The following is a 23,897-nucleotide window of genomic DNA, read 5'->3' as shown; positions in this document are numbered from 1 at the left end:
CGGGAGAGGACTACCACAGGGCTTCCTGCACTAATGAGGCAACACTTTGATGCAGTCAGAACAACGAGGCAGAAACATTATGATAAAATGAAGCTGCGAAGGTTGAAGCCTTATATAAAATTCTTTTGGTACCACAGGCAGATGGGTGGGAAGATACCAAATCATTCTTACAAGCTAGGTGCAGTACAGATTTCACATCCCTTAGGGTAATATTCTCCTTAGCTTCTTCTGGCCTGCTCAGTACCCCTGCCTCTGGAAACCAGCATTCCTCCAGTGGCTCTGTGCCATTCAGGGAACAGAAGAAACAAGACCACAGGAGCAACACCAGCTGCAGAGATATAACCCAGCTACCCAACAGGGCAGTGCTACACACGCAAAATTCTTTTTCTAATCCACCCGTTACAGTGGATCTTGCCCAAGATGCAACATGAATATGGCTTCCTGCTGAAACTAGGATATTGTTGTACCAGGTAAAGCCCAGAAGCTCTGCATAGCAATTTGCTAATACTATGATACAGGGGTATGGTGGAGGGGGATGACTGCTTTCCAGATCCCAAAGCATAGCAACAAGTCTAGTTCCTGACATCGTAAGTCATCTAGCTCATTATGCAAGGGTGGGACCAGAACATATCCCAGATGGTGACTCACACAGAGAATGGGGAAAAAAAAAAGTTGGAAATGGCACCACCAGCAAGGAGAGCAGGCAATGACACAACACACCTATTTGTAAGAAGTTCACCTGGTCTTTCAGGACTCTTCTGACAGCAATCAGGCTTTCTTACCTTAACATGGTGTGAAATAACCCCACCACCCCCTCAGTCCCCAGGGGAGACAGAAGAGAAAAAGTTAAGACAGCAGTAACTTCTCTTCCCAAATACATACATACTGTTACGTAAGTGAGAGAAAGGGGAATCAGGAGAATGAGCAGTACAGAACAATGCTACAGACCTGCACCTCTCCAAACTAGTGGGAAAGGAACACATCTCGCCTCAGAACAAGCTTGTCACAGCCATAATTGGTCTGGTGAACGTTTTAGGAGAGATTACAGCAGAAGCAAAAAAGCAGCACAGGAGCAGAAGAGTGCTGCAGATCTGCATTGCAGACTCTGCAGTTTCCCAAAGGGACTGCACAACTTACTGTTGCCAAACGGCAGGCTTCTACGTATCCATTAATGAATACACTTCTCACTCTCTGGATGTGATTTAGCCTACTTCAGGTCTCAGGAAGAGGAGCCAGATTTTGTCAATTTTGTATAAAAAGATTCTAATATCTGTCAAAGTTGGAGAGAGGTTTAATGAGAGAAAAGTGACTCCTACAGATCTTGGAGTTCCCAGGCACACAGGCAAGCTGCAAGAACCATCAATATATGTATCATATATATATATATAAAATGTATGTTGCTCGATATTCAGTACGGTTCTGCCTCTGGGACAGGTGGTCAGGTGTTTAGTAACATCCACATCAAGGCGTTGTCTCACACCCATAGATTAGCATAACAGTCCAGCACCTTTTACAGATGTTTGCTAAAGCTGCATCTCTTAAATAAATTAAGATTAGCATCTTTTAATCTCATGAGTTAACAACAAACACTTTGGACTGTATCCATAAAACAACAAGCCAGCACTACAATAGTGAAGCTCTTTAGAGGTCCTTCCTCCCAAGAAACTTTTAAAGAATCAATAGATCAGTTACAAGCAAACTGCTGTAAAATCTCTTATAAAGCCAATGTGCATTTTCTTAAAGAAACAGTGGAACACTAAGCCAAATAGCCAATAAGCAAATAGCCAATTTACTGTATGACACAGAGCGAAATGTAAGTGGAGAAAAATCCAACAAACCCCCTTATGTTTTATGCCCAAGATGCCACAGGTTCACTATACGCTCCTGGACAAGTCATTTAACACGCCTCATTCCTCTTCTTTTGAATTCCACCTGCCTTGCACAGAAAGCAATTACAGCCCATGGATCAAAATCAGCTGAACTTTTGATCAAAATGCTTCCCATCACTTAAGAACAAAAATAGCCTCCATTTCTTTGCAGGATTATACCTGCTGGTTTTTGTGTTCCTATAGATTTTTTTGCCTGACAGCTCTCTTCCTATCACCAAATTTTACTAGCATTTATTCTCAAAGCTGATAGGTTTTGCATAATGATGATCTATTTCAGTGCTCTCAATGACTTACGCAGATGTTTTTATCATTAGCTTATAGATGCAGGAAAAAAATGAAACAGATGTTAAGTCATTTGCCCAAGGCCATGCATGCAATCAGTGACAGAGGGCAGAAATAAAGTAAAACAATACACCAATATGTAAGCTGTGTCAGGAGCAGATGGATACTATTAAACTTCTGCAAAGCATCAGGAGTTAGGACCTAACCTGTAGCCTTTCTTTGGACACAACATGAAAGAAATATTTAGCTTAAAAGGAAATATGCATTAAAAAGGCATATTCCTGAAATGAATAATACTAGTCACAACCATACCTTTTCTGGCAATTTTCATATGCTCCAGTCTAAGTCTGTTAAAACAACAGATGGCACAGAAAGATTACATTACAGCCAAGGATTAAGGGGGTCAACAAGAGGTCCAATCCCATGACCTCTGCCTGCTGCAGGGTTTTGGAATGGAGGGTTGTTTTAACATGGGACGCTGTTCCTGCACCCTCCTTCCTCATTTCAGGTTGGAGACAGTTACCCATTAAGGGTTTTGAAGGGACAAGTACTTCTTATAAGGTAACAGTAATGTAAAAAATCAAAGTGGCTTTTAAAGAGAACTCTTTTCCCTGCTTCAGTTATAGAATTCTGTTTACAGGACCATTAAGTCTATTTTGTTAAGTCAAGTTCCCTTTTCACAGAAGTTTAAAGTAAATTATTATATTTATTTCATAAGAGGAAACCACTCAAGCTCTAGACATAAATACAAACAATGCAGATTACAGTTACAATACAAAAGACAACCATAGCTTAGCTTTATGATTATGATCAGCACACTTTAAACTAGGAGCTAACTAATTCACACAGCCCCAGATTCCTAATTCTCAGCTCTCCAGAAAGGCTAATAAAATCACATGGACCTGTTTGGAGCAGGTCCAGAGGAGGGCCACAAAAATGATCTGAGGGCTGGAGCACCTCTCCTACAAGGACAGGCTGAGAGAGTTGGGGTTGCTCAGCCTGGGGAAGAGAAGGCTGCGGGGAGACCTTATTGCAGCCTTTCAGTACTTAAAGGGGGCCTACAGGAAGGATGGGGACAATCTTTTTAGCAAGGCCTGTTGTGACAGGACAAGGAGTAATGGTTTTAAACTAAAGGAGGACAGATTTAGACTAGGCATAAGGAAGAAATTTTTTACAGTGAGGGTGGTCAAGCACTGGAACAGGTTGCCCAGAGAGGTAGCGGAGGCCCCATCCTTGGAAACATTCAAGGTCAGGTTGGATGGGGCTCTGAGCAACCTGATCTAAGTAAAGCTGTCCCTGCTCGCTGCAGGGGGGTTGGGCTAGATGATCTTCCAACAGGTCCCTTCCAACCCAAAGCACTCTATGATTCTATGAAAACAGATGAACCTTGACCTGGGAAACAAGGACACACAAATGTAAGCAGAAGGGGAAAGTGACTACTCACTGACACTAACATGCCTTAAGTTATACAGTATTAGGAAATTGTTCACTCCAAATACTGGAGCTTCAAAGGAGTACTACAAAGCATGAATTTAACACCTCGGCCCTTTGCATTTATTATTTTGACTCCTAAGCTATAACTAAAAAAAGTTCTTCCAAGATGCAGCTGCATCATTCAAAATCCCTTCTTGGGGATTTCTTCCCCATCTTCTTTCTTCTCTACTATGAATATTTTTTTTTATATATAACCAATTACAAAATACACCCAACTTCCTGCCAGCAGTCAGTAAGATGGCTATCTACTACACCCAGAAGATAAGTCCTTTAGAAAGGAGTTTATTTCTGCAACTGTGAAATCTAATTTCCTTCCCCTGCAACTGTGGAATCTAATTTCCTTCCCCTGCAACTGTGGAATCTAATTTCCATCCCTGCTTGCTCCAGTCATCCATTGCCTCTTGCAGAACAACAGCCAAGGGAACCTGGATGAGATTAACAGGTGTAGGTAGGTTCAAAACACTAAGTAGGAGGACCAACTTCTTCATACTATGTGTAAACTAACTACCAAATTAATTGTCAGTGAAAGCCAGAAGCTTGATAAAGTTGAAGCAAGCGTACAGACAAATTCATGGAAGGCTACCCCCTTAAAAACTGGCAAAACAAAGAGGCTATGTCTGACTTAAGAGGGCTGTGAGCTGCAGATCACTGGTGTTGCTAGACTATACAGAGGAAGTGACACCACATGCCCTTACACTGTTGCCTTGAAATCACCATTGGCTTACTGTCTTGATGTGGGTTGGAGAGGAGAAGACAGACATTCTCTGGCACCCAGGATAGCCAAACTTTTTTTTTTTTTTTTTTTTTGGAACCGTTTACCAGCTCTCTGTACTCCCTTGAGGAACAAAGGATAGTTTCTTGACCCCTCATTTTGAGCATGAGCTTTGGTCAAAAGGGGCCACTACATGGCAACATCATAGTGGCACATTCCCCAAAAGACAGAAACAGAGGTCATACCAGGGCTTCTAAGTTTCTACTTAGACCACCGCATGCAATTAGTTTCACATTTCTCAGTATTTGTTCCAGCTTTCTAAGCCCCACAATAAAGTCATATAAGAAGCTGTTGCTTTCCAGAGCATGTTCCAATAATGCTTTCCGTGCTCAGTGCTGTTTCCATTTGAGTCACTCACAGTCTCCTTTATCTGACTAATACAGGACTCATTTACTCATTCTTTTATGAATACAGTTATTGCATGTGTAATTAATTCTACTGTTGCAGCGCAGCATTCCTCTTCAGAGAAAACCTGGTGCCAAGAGATACTAGACATTTAGTATCGAGATCTATTAAAGGGGTGTGAGAGATGTAATACAAGGTTTATCAATTCTAAACTCAAAACTGCAAAAAGAAGCCGACATTTACTTACATTTTAAAATTGCTTTTGCAGGTTTATATTAAAGAAAAATGATGGTGAAAGGAATCTCGAAGAGGTTTTGGTTTTTTTGTCCTACAGCATCAAAAACCAACAACGTACCTTCTAAATGCAGAGCATGATACACTGTAAAGCAGGCCAGAAATATATCCTAGACTCTTTAGTTAGACAAAGTATACTTTTGGAAAGTGTAGTTTTCTACTTGTGGCTTATTTACCTAAATTGAGAATTCATTCAGAAGACCTACTGGATAATGATCAAGATAAGGGTCTTGACTGATAACACACTATACAGTTGCTGCAACAACTTGGGAGAACTCAATTTTCCCTGCTTCCTCAACTGTCTCAGTTGCAAACTGAACATGTTACAACTTAAAACTTTAGAAATAAAGTTTATGCAAATCCGTAAGTTTGCAAAAAAACCTTAAAAAGTCAGGAAATCCAAAGAGTAGATATTGCTAAAGCAAGCTTTCTTTTCTGGACACATCATATGCAATAAATACATTGTGCAGGTCATTTTGCCTTTATTTCATTGTATAATAATGCTTGCTTTGTCATAATGACCAAAACAGAAGATAATTCTTTTCAGCAGGTCTGACCCCTGCACAGCCTCCCACAAACAAATGCGCCTAAAAGTGAGGCTATGAAACAGAATTTTGCATACTAAAAGTAATTATCTCTTGTACTTAGCTATTGTAAAAATTCCTTCAATATATGCCATACCAGTCCTCAATGTCATCCAGCTGAGTACAAGGGCATTCTATTTTGCTTATCTATTGAAAAAACTGTCAAGCATTTGTTATACTTGGCTAGATTTTGTTTTTAAACAAAATTATTAACAGAAGTATTCTAGTGACTGAAATCGTGAGTGCAGAGTATTGGCAAAGATGAAAGACAGGCGACTACCATAAGGCCAACAAAAACACACAGAGTTGTTCTGCAGTATCACCCATTATACATAAGGTGTAAGACTCAAACCTATCCTTCTCACTACCACCTCTGCCATGTGTGTGAGCTTTTGAGTAATACTACCCATGAACAGTCACCTTGTAGACAGACATTTTTCAAAATGTGTTATAGTCTAAATACATTTAATATTTATAACACACTTTCATTACATTTTCAGGAACATGTTCTAATCTGTAGATGAAACTTGCAAGAACAGCTGAGAGATTCTCAAGTGTCAGCTCTGCCAGAAGAAAAGTACATGAGCTAATCAACAGTGTTACAGAAATTAACAAGCATCTTCACTTTGATTTTAATTTGAATGCCTTCCAAAAAATACACATTTGAAATCTAAGCTTCCGCAATGAAATGTACTGATAATACATTTGCCAGAAGCCAGCAAGACTTCATGAAGCCAAACATGGGTAAAGGAGACAAAAAGTTGCCTCACCAGTATGAGTGAAGTGCAACCACAGTACATGCTGACAAATCTTACTTCCTTTGATCTAGCTAGAACACTACACCTTTCCTGTGGTTACCCTGGTATCATAAACTTCAGCAAGGTCCAGGAACCAAAGTATGTCTACAAAGTTTATCCTGGATTGTACAACTGCAGATGAAGCCAAGGATGGTATCTTTAAGACTACCCTTATTTGTAGCAGTCAGATGAAAGTTAATGCAAATACTCTGATGCACTTTGATTAAACCTGCTATGTGCAATGCAGTCAAATCTGAAGCAATCTGTGTGAATATGACAGGACACAGTCATGGCTGACAGCAGATCATTGGAAACACTATTTTCAGACAAGACTTAAACCATCATGTAGTGCTGTATATTACACACATTCATATACAAATACAAAAAAGAAATACTCACCCTAACTTCATAAACATTATCTGAATAATCCACAGTCTGGCAGACATAGCTGTACCCTCGAGCTCTTGATGACAAAAACAGCTGAAAATATTAAAGTCATACATGAGGGGAAAGATGCTACATAAAACATGTTCGTAACAATTATCAGCAAATTTCTTGCTACTTCAAACTTACCTGAACAGAAATATTTAAAATATCCTTATCAGTCCTGAGAATACTATTGAAGAAAGCCAATATTTAGTTCTAACAATCTGTTGTTACACAGTACCTATTTTTTCTTGTAAATTAAAAAGAAAGTACTCATTTTTCCCTGCAGGTATCTGCCCAGACAATTAGAGCCCTGTACAGATTAGTAAGAATTCCAGTATGACCTTAAATTATTCAAACATGAGCATTCCCTCTGACAGCTCTAGCTTCAGAAACAGAAAATACCTAATTGCTTTCACTATGAATGACAGAAACGCTAGTCCCGTGATGGATTAGAGAGCACTCTCTCCAATAGACAGGGATTAGATAATTTGGATCTACTATTCCTAAACCAGTATACCAATCAAAATCCAGGAAAAACCTGAAGAGCCAATGCTGAGCACCCATAAAGCACAGTGAGAGAAACTGGATGAAGCAAAGTTCCCCATTTCGTGTCAACAGAAATGGCCTAAAGCACATGAAGTGCTCCTGTAGGTCTGCTCCAAATAAAGCATGTTGCAATAACCTGAACAGGAGAAGATAAACTTGAACTTTGAGCAAGTTCCCATTGGAAAGAACACTTGCCTAGAGCTGTACAAGGTTCAAGCAATACTTCTAATCTTGACATTCTTAAATGTTATGATCCAAGATTGTTTAAAGCCAGGTAATCCTACCCTGTTAAGGATCAAAAAAGACAGCAGTGGAGCAGATACAACCTGTAAATTGTGAGCTGTAAAAGTAAAGAAGGGTGACACAAAAAGCTCTCCAAAATAAACATGGGTAGGCTCTGACTGTTCTTACCACTAACCTGACTTCCATCTTATTTAGACTGAACTCAAGTTTACTTCAGTATCTCAACTTGCGCACAGCACTAGGGGTGCAGACAGATGCAGACACAAGTGTTATTCAGATAAAACCATACAAACATACAAAACCTTGTGAAACTCTGGACTTACTTGCTGCACATGTCTGTTAAGGAAGGAAGTGAAAGAACTGCCCACAGAAATGATCCTAAGAAAGACGTTGAACTCCTTCTGCATCATATCCAAGTCCATTTACAAACTGCTGTAACACCACTATTCTGCAGTGTGGTCCCACACAGGCATGAGCACATTTGATAATATCGGAGAAGAGCAGTGAACAATGTAGTTCACTGTTACAGAAACTAACCAATCTCTACTGTGACCTACTGGGTAATTTGACCAAGGTTCACTTGGCAAAAGGCAGTAAATTGACTTCACCAGACTGCCTCAAAGTAGAAGAAGAAATTCAAGATTTTGTGGCAAAATAGGGGCTACGCGTCTGCAACTTCTGCATGTTCTAAGCAAAATTTGCTCCTGATTTGAATCTGAACTTGAGTCCAACGTATAGGAGTCTTGGACTAGACAGCCTAGCAGTACTTTATGGACTGACAAGTTTAATATAAGTTACCACAGATGAACAATACAGCTTGTCATCAGGATGATTATTTAAATAACATTTAAGGGCATTTCACATTCAAATTCTGTTCTGAGCAATACTTAGAAACTTTACAGTCATTCACAAATACAAACTATGTATCATTAACCCATCACTATTACATTACTCATGCAAATTACAACAGTGGCACACTGGTATTGTAAACCTCACGTGGATTGAAGCAGAAGTTCCCTGGTTAAATGGAACAACTGAAACTTAAACACTTTCCTGCTGTCAGTCTCTAAGATCAAGAAAAGACACTTCCTTTTGAATGTTGTATCCATAGCCTTAACTTCCATTGAAAAACAACCTACCATTTGAAATAGCAGGAAACTAGAACCTCCGTCTGTGTCTAAAATTATGAGCCTTCAGCCTATCAGCAGCAAACATGTATTTGCAGTCCCATACATTTTTATGTTAATTTGGTGATTTGGAAATGCTGTGCAAACACATGTGTTACCCTATAAGCAACATAGGTTTAAAAATTAATTGACTACAAGTCTGGTATAATTCAAACGAATTTAAGAGAGTAAGTGAAAAAGACAGACATGGCAAAAACACTGCAGAATTCATTTCAGAGGAGTTTCAGTTTTAACCTGCCAAGATGATTGGATTTCATTCATTCCCACAACCATCCTTGGGTGTCAGCATTAAATTCTGTTGTACCTGTACTATTTTATTACTTAGTTGAATAGTGCAAGGAAACAATTTAGACAAAATGACAACTGAGGTGTGATGGCTAAAATTTTACTGAGCCATGTCTTAAAAAAAGACTGAAATCAGTTAGTGATTTTGTTATAGAAGCTCTGGGGAAGGGTCAATATGCAGATCATCATTAAGATGTGCCATGCTTTCCTGGCAAAAGTACAGAACAGACCAGCCAGAAAGAGAGTTCTGCAATGCTGTAATTTTAACTGCTCTGTTCATTTCCTTACTTCTGGAAACAGATTTTGTAAATCTATGATCCGAGGTCTTCCAGGAAGAAGACTCTCAATCCATATGAGCAAAGTCACAGCAGCAAAACTACTCCTTAGCTATATTCTGGACAGCTATCCTTGAATAATGATTATCAAACTGTTAAAGTAAACCCACTTAGCTGCTGCTAAAGAGCATTGTACAGAAAACCTAACAAAGAAGAAATGCGGCAACACTGAAATTTATTAAAATTAACACACTGAGAACATTGCAAACCTAATATTAGAAGGCTGTATTCTCTTATTTAAAGATACAGTTCACTTCATTTTTATTCTTATTCTAAAAGATAACTTACAGACAAGATACTTTTCCTTGCTACAGACAATGGACATCTGAATTTCTAAAAGTGATAAACACACTGAAGGCACGAACAAACAGCTCAATTTCTAACAAGATACATTCCGACACCCCTTCAGATTCTTAAAAAGAAAAAAAAAAAAAGTGTTAAATCTCTACGGATTTTAGTTAATCTGTCCAGTATTTGCACTAACATAAATCTAAGAAGAGCTTGGAATAGCTAGTACACAAATTCTCTCTATAAACTCATTTAGTGCATTTATTCTCAAACAGAACGTACCTAGCTACAGAAATACTCACATCAAAGGCAAACTCAGCTTAAAGAGTCTGTGCAAAACATTCACCCTCAATAGACATCATGAATATGTAAGATTATTTTCATTTTGCAATCTGTAGACACCCTCAGACTTAAATAGGAATTCCCTCCTGCAAGAGGGCATACACACCTCTTTGAAAATGAAGAAGTTGAGTAGAACCATTCCAAAGTTGTAAACAACCAACAGGAAACGTAACTGGAAGGGCTCTCTTGTCTTCATCCATTTGGGGCCCAGCCAGACAGTGAGGAGATAAATAGTGCTTATAGTCAGTGTTGGAAATGGAGACTGCATCAAGGGCCAATCATCAACACGTTTGTCTGGGGGGGTTGAAGCAAACAGAAGGAGTCAACAAGGTCTGAACAAAATACATGTCATCATCATTTTAAGCATCGCATTTCTTAAGTATTATTCTCTCCTGGAATAGCTGCATCAGACAGTAGAAACACAATACACTCATTCTTTCTAGGAAGGTTAAAGAAAACAGTTTTTAAAAAAACCCACTATATCACATTACCTCACACAGAGATTCATTATGTCATGCAAGTTCTATTGTCTAGTTCTACAATCCAAAACAATAAAGCAAACAGAATCACATGAGCCCAAACCCAACCCACTAATGCCCCAAAACCCAATTTTGCTTATGATGAACAGTGACTGCAGCAGCAACATAACCAAATACTCAACACCACTGCAAATGAAAGAGACACAAATTTGGCAAAATACTGATAAAAATAATAGTTTTTATTAGTTTAAAATTAGGCACTAAGAAGCCTCCAATTAATTTTATACAGGTTATACAATGCTAATCAAGTACCTTTGCTATTTAATGTAGGTCAGTCTCATATGTTTCAGACAATACTAAGAATGTTACTGGAAAACAACTAAATAAAAGAGTTTAAAGGGATGGTTCCAGTTAGAGTAATCTGTGCTACCATATAGGAGACAAAAGTTTTATTTACAGTCTCCTTCGGTCACTCATGGGATCCAGAGTTACACATACTCTAGGGCCCAGAATATGCTATATTAAGTTCTGGATCTTTATCAAAAAAAGCACTCTTAGCCCAATGAACCAGTGACATCTAGGATTAGAAGATGGCTCTGCTACAGTGGAGAGAAGGGAGAAACTACAGTGACACCTCCTCCTTACTCAGTGTGTCCCTCCGCACCCCATATGAAGGCTAATCTCTAGTTATAGCAAGAGATAAAAAACGGTCCATAACTATCCATATTATATATCCATATATATATCCGTAACATATCCATATCTACAACTATTCCATAACTATCAATACTTCAGATACTGCACAGCTCTACAATACTAATTGGATTATTTTCCAGATGCTTAGGCTGGATGGAGTTCTGATGGAAATCACACCACAGGGGTCCTTGGGAAGCTCAGCCACCTAAAACACCTGCCTTCAGTCATTTGTGGGTAAACTCCCAAACAGCAACACGGCTGCCCACAGGCTTACCTAGAGGACAAGTTTCTTTTGGAGAAGTGCTTTTCTTCATGGTAACCCAAAGACAGTGAAAGAAACCTATACCATAAATTAATTCCTGATCCCAGGCATACTAACAGGTAAGTTAGGACACCTTCTTATCTACAAAATGAGGACCTCTGATGCAATGAGGAAAGTACAGAACAGCATTGCCATTATTCCTCCTCCACTTCCTTCTCGTTTCCTTGGTTGCCCTTAAGATCATAAATTAGAATCTCGTTTTAAGAACAGATTTCATAAGACTCCCTGTTTCTAATAAACAACACATATTGTGATCTACAGAACAACAGTGTGCACGTCACTGACTCTTCTTGCTTCCAGTTGATTTAACAATACTTGATCTGCACATTGCAAGATGCTAGGAGACCTAAAAAGAAGTGGAAAAGAAGAAAGAGAAACCAGCCTAGCTGCTTCCATTATGGCTGTTAATACCAGAACAGAGAAGTCATCCTAATGCATGGAAACCTCCAGCAAGGCTGATGCTTCCAGAATGATGGGAGTCAGCCTTGTGAGCCTGGGAGCAGCCAGCAACAGACGCCAAGGGCAAGATAAGGCAAGGAGTACAGGGAGGAATGGCAAAAAAATCAGACGGATTGGCTGTAGAAACACAGGCAGTGAAACAGAACTGAAGAAAAGTGAGAGAAAACAGTTAGTTACCTCTTACTTTTCAGCAAGTCCCTGGAACAGACACTTCTATTACAATATAATGTACTCTCTGCAAAATGTGAGAGTGATTGCTTTATGGTACTGTATAGTGTCTTGGGATGTAAAGGAACAACCCCATTTCCCAGACCTCACAGAATGCTACCTGTTGAAGCTGAAATCACACTGCTGTGTTGCAATTATTACACTGCTATCTCCCTTACACTTTACTTCCTGCTTGCTTTCAGCAATTGCTCTACCAATCTGAATTTAAAAATAAAAGATAACACCATTTAAAAGACAAGAGGAATGGAGAACCTCATCATCCACCTGATATGAAGTAATGGGCAAAGACTCACCTCCACCAAGCAAGAACAAAGGCGTCACTTCTTAATTAAGAGACAAATCTGGGAATAGCCAATGTGTGACATGCTTTAATCAAATCAGCATCTCACTTCAGACACCGTAGTGTGCACAAAGTTAAGAGCAGGTGCGGCAAGAGACCTGGTTGCTTTCCCAGCCTTCCTGCACTAAGCAATATAAAGAAGGAAGGACATATTAGAGAATCTGTCTTCTATTTTCTAACCCAGTGTTTCATGGCATGCTGAACGCTAAAGTGACAATACAAAAAATGTGAAAAAGGAAGATTTGAATTTTACCCAGGAGCTGAACGTTACCACCCACTGCTGAAAATAGGAAACCATCTATTCCAGATTTCTTTTTGTGGCAGGAGACAAAGGTTTCTAGAGGGAAGAATGAGGGTTCAATAGAAGGTGAAAGGAAAGACAAAGGGACAACTTTTATGAAAGCCCAGCTGCAAGTGAGCTTTGCCTCAGGCTTCATCAGCACTGTAAACAATTCTTTCACCTACTTTCCACAAATACTACAAATTGAAGAACTTAACTGGAGAAAACCAAGAGACATATTTAATTAACTCTGACAACAACATAAGAGCACCTGGGCAGCTGCCATTACACTTCCATACCTGTATCGTGGTTTCAGCCTGTTACTTTCCGCCTGCACAGGGATTCTGTGAGCCACCACATCTCAGAGATAAATCTTAAAGTATTTGCAAGAAAGCATTGATACAGACAGCTAACACGCTGCCCAGGGAACCTATCTGATTGGAATTTTGGGGGCCTGAGCTCTCCTAGTACAAGTAATTACACTTTAAAGGCAAAATGCCTGTATGAGAGGGAATACAGTAGGCAATTCAATTCTGGAGTACAACCTGGCCAAAACAGAAGCATATCAATAGTCAAAAAGTTTATTCTAATTCCTACTGTGCTAACTAAGAACACCACCTTGCATTTATTTTGAGGGCATTTAGGAGACTCTGCATATGATTATTTTTTACTAATACTGTGGCATCAGAAAACATGCTACTATTCATCCCAGACCTTGCTAGATTTAGAAACTTGTTCATCACAAGATCTCACGTGGATAATGCAAAGTAACTTGTTCAGTTTTAAATCAGCTCCATGCACCATTCTTGTCGCACAGAAGGTATTACAAAACCAAATTCATTTCAGTTTACCAGGCAAGCCTGCTTGTACACGTTCTACAGAGAAAACAGTTACATGCAGACCCTTGTTTCAAACTTCTTTTCAGATACCCTCTTTCAAAGCAAGATAAATTCACTTTAAGTCATCTGCTTAAGTGACAAATCTCCCAAGCTACTCCAACACCATCCTCCCTCCCACCCTCCACCCTGTTTTAGCAAAACCAGCATAATTTAGTGTCCTACTTACTAGCTGGTGCTGATGACCACAATGATTTCTGCAAATTATGGAAAACTGTGATAGGTTAAGGGGACATATGACTGTATTAAATCCTGCAGTACTTCACACACAATAGGTACATTATTACCTGAAAGATGAAATAAGCTTGAAATAAAAAAGCCAGCTCCCCGAATTAAAAAATCCCTCCAACTGCTTTGAAGCAAAATGACCAATGCCTTTACCTGATTAGAATTGACAGAGACTGACTGAATCTTTCAGGGGATTAATGCGTTTGTCTTTCAAATCCTAAGACCCAGATTCTAATTTGACCACAAATAAAATGTCTGTTGTGATGGCACAGCCTGTAGGACAGTGCTTTTTTTGTAAGGTGGGAGAAGTTTTAGAACAAACATTTAAAGTTGCACTTAATTGTAAAAATTAATTCAGAGTAGAATAAGGCATCTGCTAGCATGTTCCTGACACAAAATTACTGTTATGTAAGGAAAGAGCATGAAATGTTTATATATACAAGGTTTTCCTGTGGTTTTGTGTATATACATTTTCAAGTTTCACATTGCAAAGACAAGACAAGAAATAGAAGAACATATATATTTTTTATGTGTGTGTATGTATATAGATATAAAAAAAATAATTGAAATTGCCCTGAGGCACCTACCCTTGCAGGATTTAATTCTTTATATGGGGCAATTAACAGGAAATACAAACATAAACCCCTCTGATTTCTTCCTCCAAAGCAAGAACAAGAGCAGGACCAGCGAAAAGGACTGAATATCCTAGCCGGTAATGTTCAAAGACAACATAATTAACCTATATTGAAATATGGAAGGCAAATGAAGATGAATTTCAGTAAGTAAGGCTGCACTGATGGTGATCTAGAGTTAAAAATCACAAGAAACTTCTGTGAAACTTACTGTAGATGTTTTAATACGCAAATGCTTCTGCTAAATGTGGTTCAGCATTTCCTTTCCAATAGAGAGGATTTTAGATGGTTAAATTTCCTGCATATTACTGAGCCTATGCTCGCGTTTTTTGCTTATTTTTAAAATTTGTACTTCTTGAGGAAAGAAAACAAATGCATAGCACAGTCATTCCTACATTCATCAGGAGAAATCCTGAAACAGTACAACGGTGACTATCTCTGCCTTTAATATTAGTTTTAGAGAAAATATTACATAAGTAAAATACATGACTTTTGAAATTCCCTGCATTCATATTAGATTCAAAATCAATACTTAGTAAGTCTTTATTTTTACTTTAACAACATATGCATTCCTTAGCTGTAAGATTGCTACTCACTAATTTATCTGGAGAGCCTTTCAAAGTTATTAATAGCTATTGATACTATTCTGGGCGCAAAGACACTTACAGTGCCAATCCAGCACATCCATCTGTCCAATCACATTTCTAAAGACACCGCAGAAATGATGGTGACTGTTTGAAAGTGGTTCTTAACAGTGAGAGCTCTATACAGATCACGCCGTTTATTTTAACAAGAAGTCCTCTCAAAGCCCAATCTCAAGTTTAAGAAAGATTTCCTTAAACAAGTGAAACTTTAATTCTGCAATATAAGGAAAGCAAACCAGTATTATCTAATTGGAGTATTGGTCTATGAACTACACTGTTTTAGTTATCTAAGAATTTCACACATCTTGTTAGCTCCACTAGCACTATAATTTAAGGATATTACAAAATCAAAAACATGTCATATAAAAAAACATGTGAGAAACATAACTTCAGACACCTTAAAATGTTTACAAAGCTTTTACATTAAAATCCTTTGCAGTATTTTAGCGCCTCCCTCTCCCCTGTTTCTTTCTGGTTACAGGTTAATATTCTATACAACATACTTCTCTTTCTGCATTTGTATTAGAAATACTGTCTCAGTCCTGTAAATATTTACAAATGAATATAAGTTTCACCGTGGCTATACAACCACTGCAGACTGGCTCAGTTGAAAGTAAACTTGAATAAGCATCTACATGATTAGACCCTAGGCTGTTGAACTAAATTCAGCAATGCATCAGAATCACTTCAAAGTACATTTACTGTTACGAGTTTGTAGAGATTCCAAGAAAAAAGCTCAGTCTGACTGTACTCAGAATGTACAAATGTACAAATGGAACAACAACAGCTGAAGTTATAAACTTAACCTTTAAAATGTACACAACTAACTACATGGGCTGCACAACTTGAGACTGAAGACTGTTAGAGAAGTACCATTGCAGAGTCAAAACTGAGAGGCCATATATCTTTGGATTGGATACCTACAGAAGTTAAAATTTTCTATTCACTTACTTATTACAATTTGAATAGAGCAGTTTATATGGCCCCAAATGAATGATTCTTTTAAAGGTCTCCAGTGCTTGAATTAACTTGTCTTTTATATTGATTGCACATATTGCACTCTAATCCTCTATTATCTCAGTTTATCGAGTTTCTTTATGATAAATCCTATGATAAAGGATTGAAGCTAGTGCACGAACTAAAATAACATGCCTATTGCCTCACTTGGGTTTCAATCAGAAAAAAGTCTATGTTCTCCTAGGAGGGACTGTGCAGACAGATTGCTGCAGGAAAGCAAAAGGACTGGGACACAAGGAACATCCAGTTTATGCTTCTTTCTCACCTTTATCTCACCTATCATACTTGGCAATCTTCTGCAGACTTCTGCAGTCTTCTGGCACTAGTATTTCTAAGGAGTCTGACAGGGTCGCAGATAACTGTACCTAACTCGGGGACATTGCAGTCTAGTATAATCTACAAAAACAGAGGCCATGAAACCTCCCTTAATGCACATTTTAGCTAAGAGATCTTCCTTAGACGAATTTCCTCCTGTTTGACAGAGAACATTAACTATACCAATCAAGTAGATATATGCTGCTTTTCCTCACAGAAGAATTCTGTATTATCACAATAACGTCATGCCATCAGTGGTGGTTATGACTGGCAAGAAAACAAAGAGGTGAGTATGTTACTGCTAAAACTAAGGATGAGATGCCCATGATGCTATGTGGATAAAGGTTCCCAAAACCTGGCACAAAAAAGCACAACAGCTGGCCTGATTTAAGTAATTATTTTAAATACAGAACAGTACAGAGAAAACATGTTTACTTTGATCTTCAAGAATGAACAGAAATATCTGAGTTTTTTGTCTATCCTCAAGCTTTAACCAGCCAAGAACAAACTAATTTGTTTGGGCCAAGAACAAGACATCAAAATTTTATGGCAAAGCATTGTTGTTTTAACAAGCTATGAAACATGAAGCTAAGATGCAAGAACAAAAATATTCAGTCTCAAGCACAATGAATAATGAAAGCATATACTCTGAAAAACGAAACAACAAAACCCACAGATTCTAAGAGTTTGCAGACAACAAAACCCAACAAATCCTGTTGCACAGAAATGAAAGATGCCTGCCCCAAAACCAAAAGGACTACAGACAAGGCTAACACCTCCTGCCTATAACCAGCTGTGGCTTTGTTTTAAATTTCAGGGCTTTGTAATTGACTGTTTAGAATTCTTTAAAGCTATATACAGCAACATAAAATCAAAATACCACACAGCTAAGAACATCTCCTGCAGCTAACTGAGCACCTGGGTAATATGCATGTGTTTCACGAACTCCCATTAAAAGTAACAGGAATGCCTAATCCCAATTTGTTGTTAAAAGGTCAGATGTATTTTAACTAATATTCCCGTTATTCTAAGTAGCATTCTAGTCTTCTTGGGACGCCCATCATTCAGTCGCTAATACCATATTGTCACTGTGCCTGTACACAGCAATTACAGGATACACTTCTTTCAAGACAAGGATAATAATAAAATTATTGTGAAATTCAGGAGCCATATCAATTCACCATCAAGTCTCAGGATTTTCAAGTCTAAGAGATTGCCTTGTTCAAATTATTTTTGATGTACCTCCTCCATTGATTATGATTATTTGTGAGGACAGTGCAAACACTCTGCTTCAAGGAATAAAAATATAATCCTCATTGAAGCTTACACAAGATTTGCAAGAGAGTAAGCCCTTGAGGCACGCAGCATTCTTCCATTTGTCAAATCTTACTTTTCCAAACATCACAAAAGCAAGATGCGTTTCCAGTGCAGTGATACCTGCATGCCTTTTCTTAAATGTTATAAGTTACGGAGTAAACAGATGAAAAAAAAAACCCAAACAAAACAACCCACCCACGGGATGCAATTTTATGAACTACTTGCAGAACCCTATGATCCAGCCCATGTCTCTGTATCTCTAAAGGAATAGAAGTGCTGCATAAAACACACTTTAACAAGCCTTCCTTCTACAGTGCTTTCTTTATTGAAACTTATTCAAACTTCTCTGGTCTTAGCCAAAACTGTATTTCTGACAGCTGAGACTGGAGATGTCATTACTTCACACAGAAGTGGTGGGTTTTGGTACTATGAAAGTAATTGTAGGGGTATCAGTAAGCAGTAACACAAACACAGGATTTATGCACGTTCAATGTTGCAATAATAGATTAGACTATTGGCCCATCTAGCATGATTCAGGGTTTTATAATGCTGAAGGGGATGATCATAGAATAAATCTTCTCCATAGACAGATTTTTTTATTGGTTTCCCTCAGTTAGAAGCTAACATCCTTGAAAACTCTGAAGGATTATTGATAACAGTTTAATAATAACTCTGCAGGGCTTTATCCACTGTAGAGAGACATGTGTTACATACTCAGCATACACGGGACAGTAAGTTCAGCACTGATACCATGTCTTGCTAATGTGCTAACACAGTGGAAGGATACTGATACTTCACTACACAGCAAATGTAAACAACTTATGTTTCTGCTCTTGTAACACAGAATGATTTGGGGTTGCAGATGAACATTTAGAGACTGCTAGATGCAGTGTCTGAGCATGTAAGAAAACCAGCAATGGCAAGTGAAATATACCTAAAAATAATACCAGAAAGCTACGGGAGAACATTTGCAAGGAGCTGCACAGAAATTTCTCTGACAAACTACCTATTTTTTCTGTTTGCATCAGCATGTGGATGCTGGTCGTCAATTTGGTTCTACAGAAGGATGAATGAGGTGGGAATTCTGTTTTGAGTAAAAACTACAAAAGGACTTATTGAAGTATATTAGCTCTTATCTTCAAAGTTCAGGGCAGAAGTAAAATTCAGAGTTGTGAGGTACATTAGGTCTTCTGTTAGCCTAACACAAGTACATCTGTCAAAGCCTCCAAAGAAAAGTAACACTGCAAAACATTTAGAACTTATTTCCTCAACATGCCTTCAACATCAGCAAAAAAATCTAGGGGGATGAGGGGATGAACCAAAAAAAGAGACTAATTTTGAAATGTTGCTTTTCAAGACATGAACTTAATGAGAAACTGTTCTTATACCCAAAGATGTCCAGAAGAATGATCAGTGTCTGAATCTTTCACTCACTAAGTCTACAATAGCAAAATCATCAGTTTGGCAGCTAGATAATGCCATACTGCTGCAATGATTGCTGCAACTAAGTCTCTCTGCTTCTACAGTCGTGTTACCTTTCATGGTAACATATGGCCCCCAAATCGAAGCTTATCTAATGGCTTCTGCAATATAGTTTCTCACTCCTGATCAAAAATTCATGGATCACTGAAACTGAGATTAGACACAGTAGAAATCTGACCTAAATACAAAACCATTTTGGGGCAATCTATGTGTAAGTATTTCTACTGGGCACATCTGTTCCTGGTAAACCACTAAATATTAGATGCAAACTCAGAAAATATCATTATGAAGTCTCCTATTTACAGCCCAGATATTCATTTTAGCACGTGTATTTCCTATTTTTTTCCTTTAGAGTATCTTAAACCATTTAAAAACAAGATGTTACAATGATGCTCTAGGAAGAGAGGGACATAAAATCTCATCTAGACAGACAAGATTTACTGGCTCAACAGAAAAAGTGGGAGACATGGGTTATAAATTCCCTTCTTCCAGCAATATTCTGTAACCATTTGGAAAGCAATAAAACAATCTCTCACATTTGCTATAACTGGGAGAGGGAAACAAGGGATGATATCTATAAGCAGATAAAAAAGAAAAAAAAAATAGAAAACCACCATAGTCAAGCATGCAAACTGAAGCATAACGTATACAAGAGCTGGAAGAAGATACTTTTGAGATACTGCAAAAAGAGGTAAGAGGAATAGGAAAATACGATGGAAACAAACCAAATAGTCAAGAGTCCACGATTATGCTGAAACAGAGGAGTGAGTACATGTGGAGGCGGATGGATGGAGTGAAACAAGGGAAGAATCTCATGGTACAAGCAGACACAATGCCACGGAGAGAGGGAACACTCCAGGGCAGGAGTTAAGGATCAAACCACTGAAATTATTCAAGTACATAAAGAAAGGAGTTGCGTTGCAGGCACATAAGCGAATTAACCTGACACAACCAAGAGCAGTTAATGCCCACAGGCGTGTTATTATCTTGCATCAAATGCAAGCCAAATTGAGGTAGCTTATTCCCCCTAACCTTCCATGAGAGAAAGGTGAACTAGTTTATCTTGAGATCCAAGCACACATAATGGGAGTTAATACAAAACACATTGCACTCAATTCATCTCTAGGCTCGCCTTGGAGCTACTTATTGCTTTACCTACAGTCTGGAGTGAAGTCCTGAAAATGCCCACAGAGCTGACACCTAAGTCTCGGCAGGCCTGAATTTCAGAGCTGCCTTCATTTATGTCCTTAAAACGCCACAGGACCTTGAAGTCCATACACTCAGCAGCACTTGAGTCTTGACAAAATTGATCACGGTTGTACCCACTTGCCACCTAAACAAGATCCAGAAACTATGTAACCCCCATCTACATCTTCCTAAAGGAGATGTCAGTCACTCCCACACACAAGAGTTCCTTATGAAATGCAATGGTAGCTTCAACTTTGTTTTCAAATACAGCCTGAGAAAGCAAAGCCCTGCCATGTAACAGTTTACTAGTCAGAGAAGTCCAACCTCATGAATCAGATCTGCCCTTAAAAGCACGCTGTCCCAACTTCTGTGCTCCAGGCACGCTTCACCCATACCAACGCTCTCTAAAAGCCAAAGCTCCCATTCTTTTTATGGCCAATTCTTTTTAGCTAAATGAACTCGCAGTTTTTCAGGCCATTTATGTTTAGCCCCATTTACCTTACCTCAAAAAAAAAAAAAAAAAAAACTCTTTACACACCACACACTTTTCCCCTCCTGGTCTTGCATCCTAGCAAATTCTTCCTCCCAAAGTTCTCTCCATGCCCGCTTGGAGCCTTTTCATTCATTCACCTTTCATCTAAGTGCTCCCTTAATCCTTTCCATATGAATCGAGTAACTCCAAAAACTTGTCTGGACTGGCAGAGGAAAAAGCCTCACCCACTCCTCATGGCTCCTGATCTACAAGACCTTAAAAGGAACTACAGCCTATGTTTCCTAGACCTTCCTTTACTAATTGTCCTTATGCAGCCTTTGACAATCCTTCCTGGTCGCACAGGATAGTGTAGCATAGCTGCCTTGAACACAAACTCTTCTGTTCTTCCGTAGCTATAGCCATAGCCTTGCTACACGCCTCTTCACCCGGAGCACAGCATAAATACAGAATGACTACCATGATCAACTTCCAGTCAAGTTTCTCCAACTAGAAACAGCTATCTACGAACAACAGTTCAACCACTACGCTCAATCAATTTAAGTAACCAGCGCCGTCCCCAGGATGAATGCATCTGCTTCATGCCACAGATATTTCAGCTGCTCAAGAATTCTTCACCTCTCATTGCAGCATGTGGCTCCAGGACCACGTGCCAATTTGCACCTCACTAATGGCACGCACCCTTAGCTGAGAAACATGATCTGTTGAGAACTCCACAACAGTAATTTACAGTGTGCTGCAATTTTAAACATCCAGTCATTTGGCCTTCTGCAGTAGGTACTAAGGTCATGCAATCAGCTTGGTTAAATTTTGTATAAAGCAGTTTCCCAACCTTTTTCTGTGGAATCTGCTTTAAGAGTATTCATAATATCTTATTTCCTCTAGAGATTTCAAGACATGCTATCTACACAGCCTTAAAAGGAATTTTCAGAAGTTCAGTTATGTTCTTGCCATTTTGTCCAAACATTTCCTTTTGCTTCTGGAATATGCTGATGAATGCTCACACAGAAGTTCATATCACACTCTTGCTGGTGCTCTTTGAAGCCTTTTTTCTGTTTCACCTCTTTGCTGGATCTGAGAGTTGCAGGTGATCACCTGCAACTCCTCCTCCTTCATTTCAGGAAAGAGAAGTCTTCCACTCACAACTTAGCTCCTCATCTACAGTGTCAGCTTTGCTTCAGGCTCAGACTCGAGTTCTTGAAGCTTGGTGATCCAAAATCTCTAAGCAGACATTTCCACTTCAGTAATGTACTTTTCTGAATGATGTTTCCATTTCCAAAGGTGCTTGGTATCTGGTGTGTTCTGATTATCTGTCTTTTGAGTTCTGCAATCTGATAAAATCTCCTGGTGATGAAACATGGGTGGCATTTCCCTCAAACAGCCAGCAAATTTTCTTCAATACTGACAGATGTTTCTTTCTTCACTAATAAAGTCCTTCCCTCCACTGACAGGCAGTTAAATGTGATGCTTAATGAAACAAAACAAGTAAACCGGGATGCTCCTATTGCTCAGTTTGGTTGACAGTAGATTCACATAACCTAGCCTTTAACATTCTTTACTTCTGTAATCAATTTCTCCAAGTGCTGCTTCTGCCACAGGTTTTTCTTTGTGTTTCTGCCACAAGACAGCCAAACCCAATTACACTAGCTTCTCCAATTTCTGGTGTGTTTCTTCCTGTCTAATCCTTGTGTTTTACACAGTCATGGTCACAGATCGAAAAAACTGTTCCCTTGAGAAGAAAATTGTATCTGCAAGACAACTATCATGCCAAATCACTGAGTCTGATGCTCAGTCAGCCCTTCAAAAGCTTAGGAACACATTCTGCTTTGTTTCTGTGAAACAGGCTTCATGAACCTTCATCTCACCCTTTGCTCTCTCTCGCCATTGCCACCCCCTGAAGAACTTGCATCGGGATTCTACTTGCCTCCAGCTTTGGCACAAGTGCTCAAGCACAGCAAGGTACTACCTGTACTCAGACTGTTCTGCTAACCACCCCAATGAACTTTCCTCAAGCATAAACATTCAGGATCCTTTGGCCACACTCGGTTTCTGCATGGGGGAAAGAACAAGAGAATAGTAAGAAGAAACACATTTTCTTCCAGTTCTGTTCCCTGGACTGAAAAAGAAACTGAACCGGAACTTCCTGAGCATTCTTAACTTAGTCCCAAGATCTTCCTGGCAAAAGTTTTTATGGCAATTTGAGTTCCCACAGAAGCTGCTCCTCCACCACTTTTAAGGCAAGCAACTGTTAAGTTTCTTGTGTTTCCCATCCTCATTGCCTTACACTTTTGACCCAACTGATAAAAGCTACGATTGGTATTGCTCCTGAACAAGAAGCTACTTAGAAGACTACCACTAAAGTGAAAGTTTGCATCTTTCTCCTCTCTCTTTTCCTCTGGATGGAAAACGTCTGTAATCTTATTAACTGCAACAGCTGTAAATAGTTGCTGTTCCAAAGCAGTCCCATGTGGCCTGGGATGGCCCTGCCTTCTTTTAACTTTGAGCTCCAAGAACAATCATTCTCACCCAAAGTCAGTAAATCCTTCTGTTCTTTAGCTCAATACATTCAAATTAACTAGTTCCTCTAAAATAAATCTTTTGGATACAGGGTTTCAGAAATCTTCTTTTTGAGCCACAGTCTCCTACTCCCCCTTCCCAACTCCCAATGGTCTCTTCACCCATGTCTTGAGATTTCCACATTCTTCCTTCCTGGATTGTGTCCTGGGTTATTAATCTTAATAGTTCCCCTGGACTCAGCCTGGAACCTCCCTT

General features: G+C 39.0%; 1 protein-coding gene across 1 annotated transcript in view; it reads right to left on the bottom strand.

Annotated features, from left to right (window-relative positions):
• Positions 1–23,897, bottom strand: part of ELOVL4 (ELOVL fatty acid elongase 4) — a 31,018-nt gene that overhangs the window by 3,606 nt on the left and 3,515 nt on the right. Inside the window, exons 2-3 of the mRNA XM_075708135.1 lie at positions 10,219–10,406; positions 6,857–6,937 (exon numbers count right to left, since the gene is read on the bottom strand). Coding sequence (XP_075564250.1) covers positions 6,857–6,937; positions 10,219–10,406 — 269 coding nt within the window. The remainder of the gene's footprint in view (positions 1–6,856; positions 6,938–10,218; positions 10,407–23,897) is intronic.

Source organism: Pelecanus crispus, chromosome 3 (assembly GCF_030463565.1).
Source record: "Pelecanus crispus isolate bPelCri1 chromosome 3, bPelCri1.pri, whole genome shotgun sequence".
NCBI lineage: Eukaryota > Metazoa > Chordata > Aves > Pelecaniformes > Pelecanidae > Pelecanus > Pelecanus crispus.
This window is presented reverse-complemented; position numbering and strand designations above follow the sequence as displayed.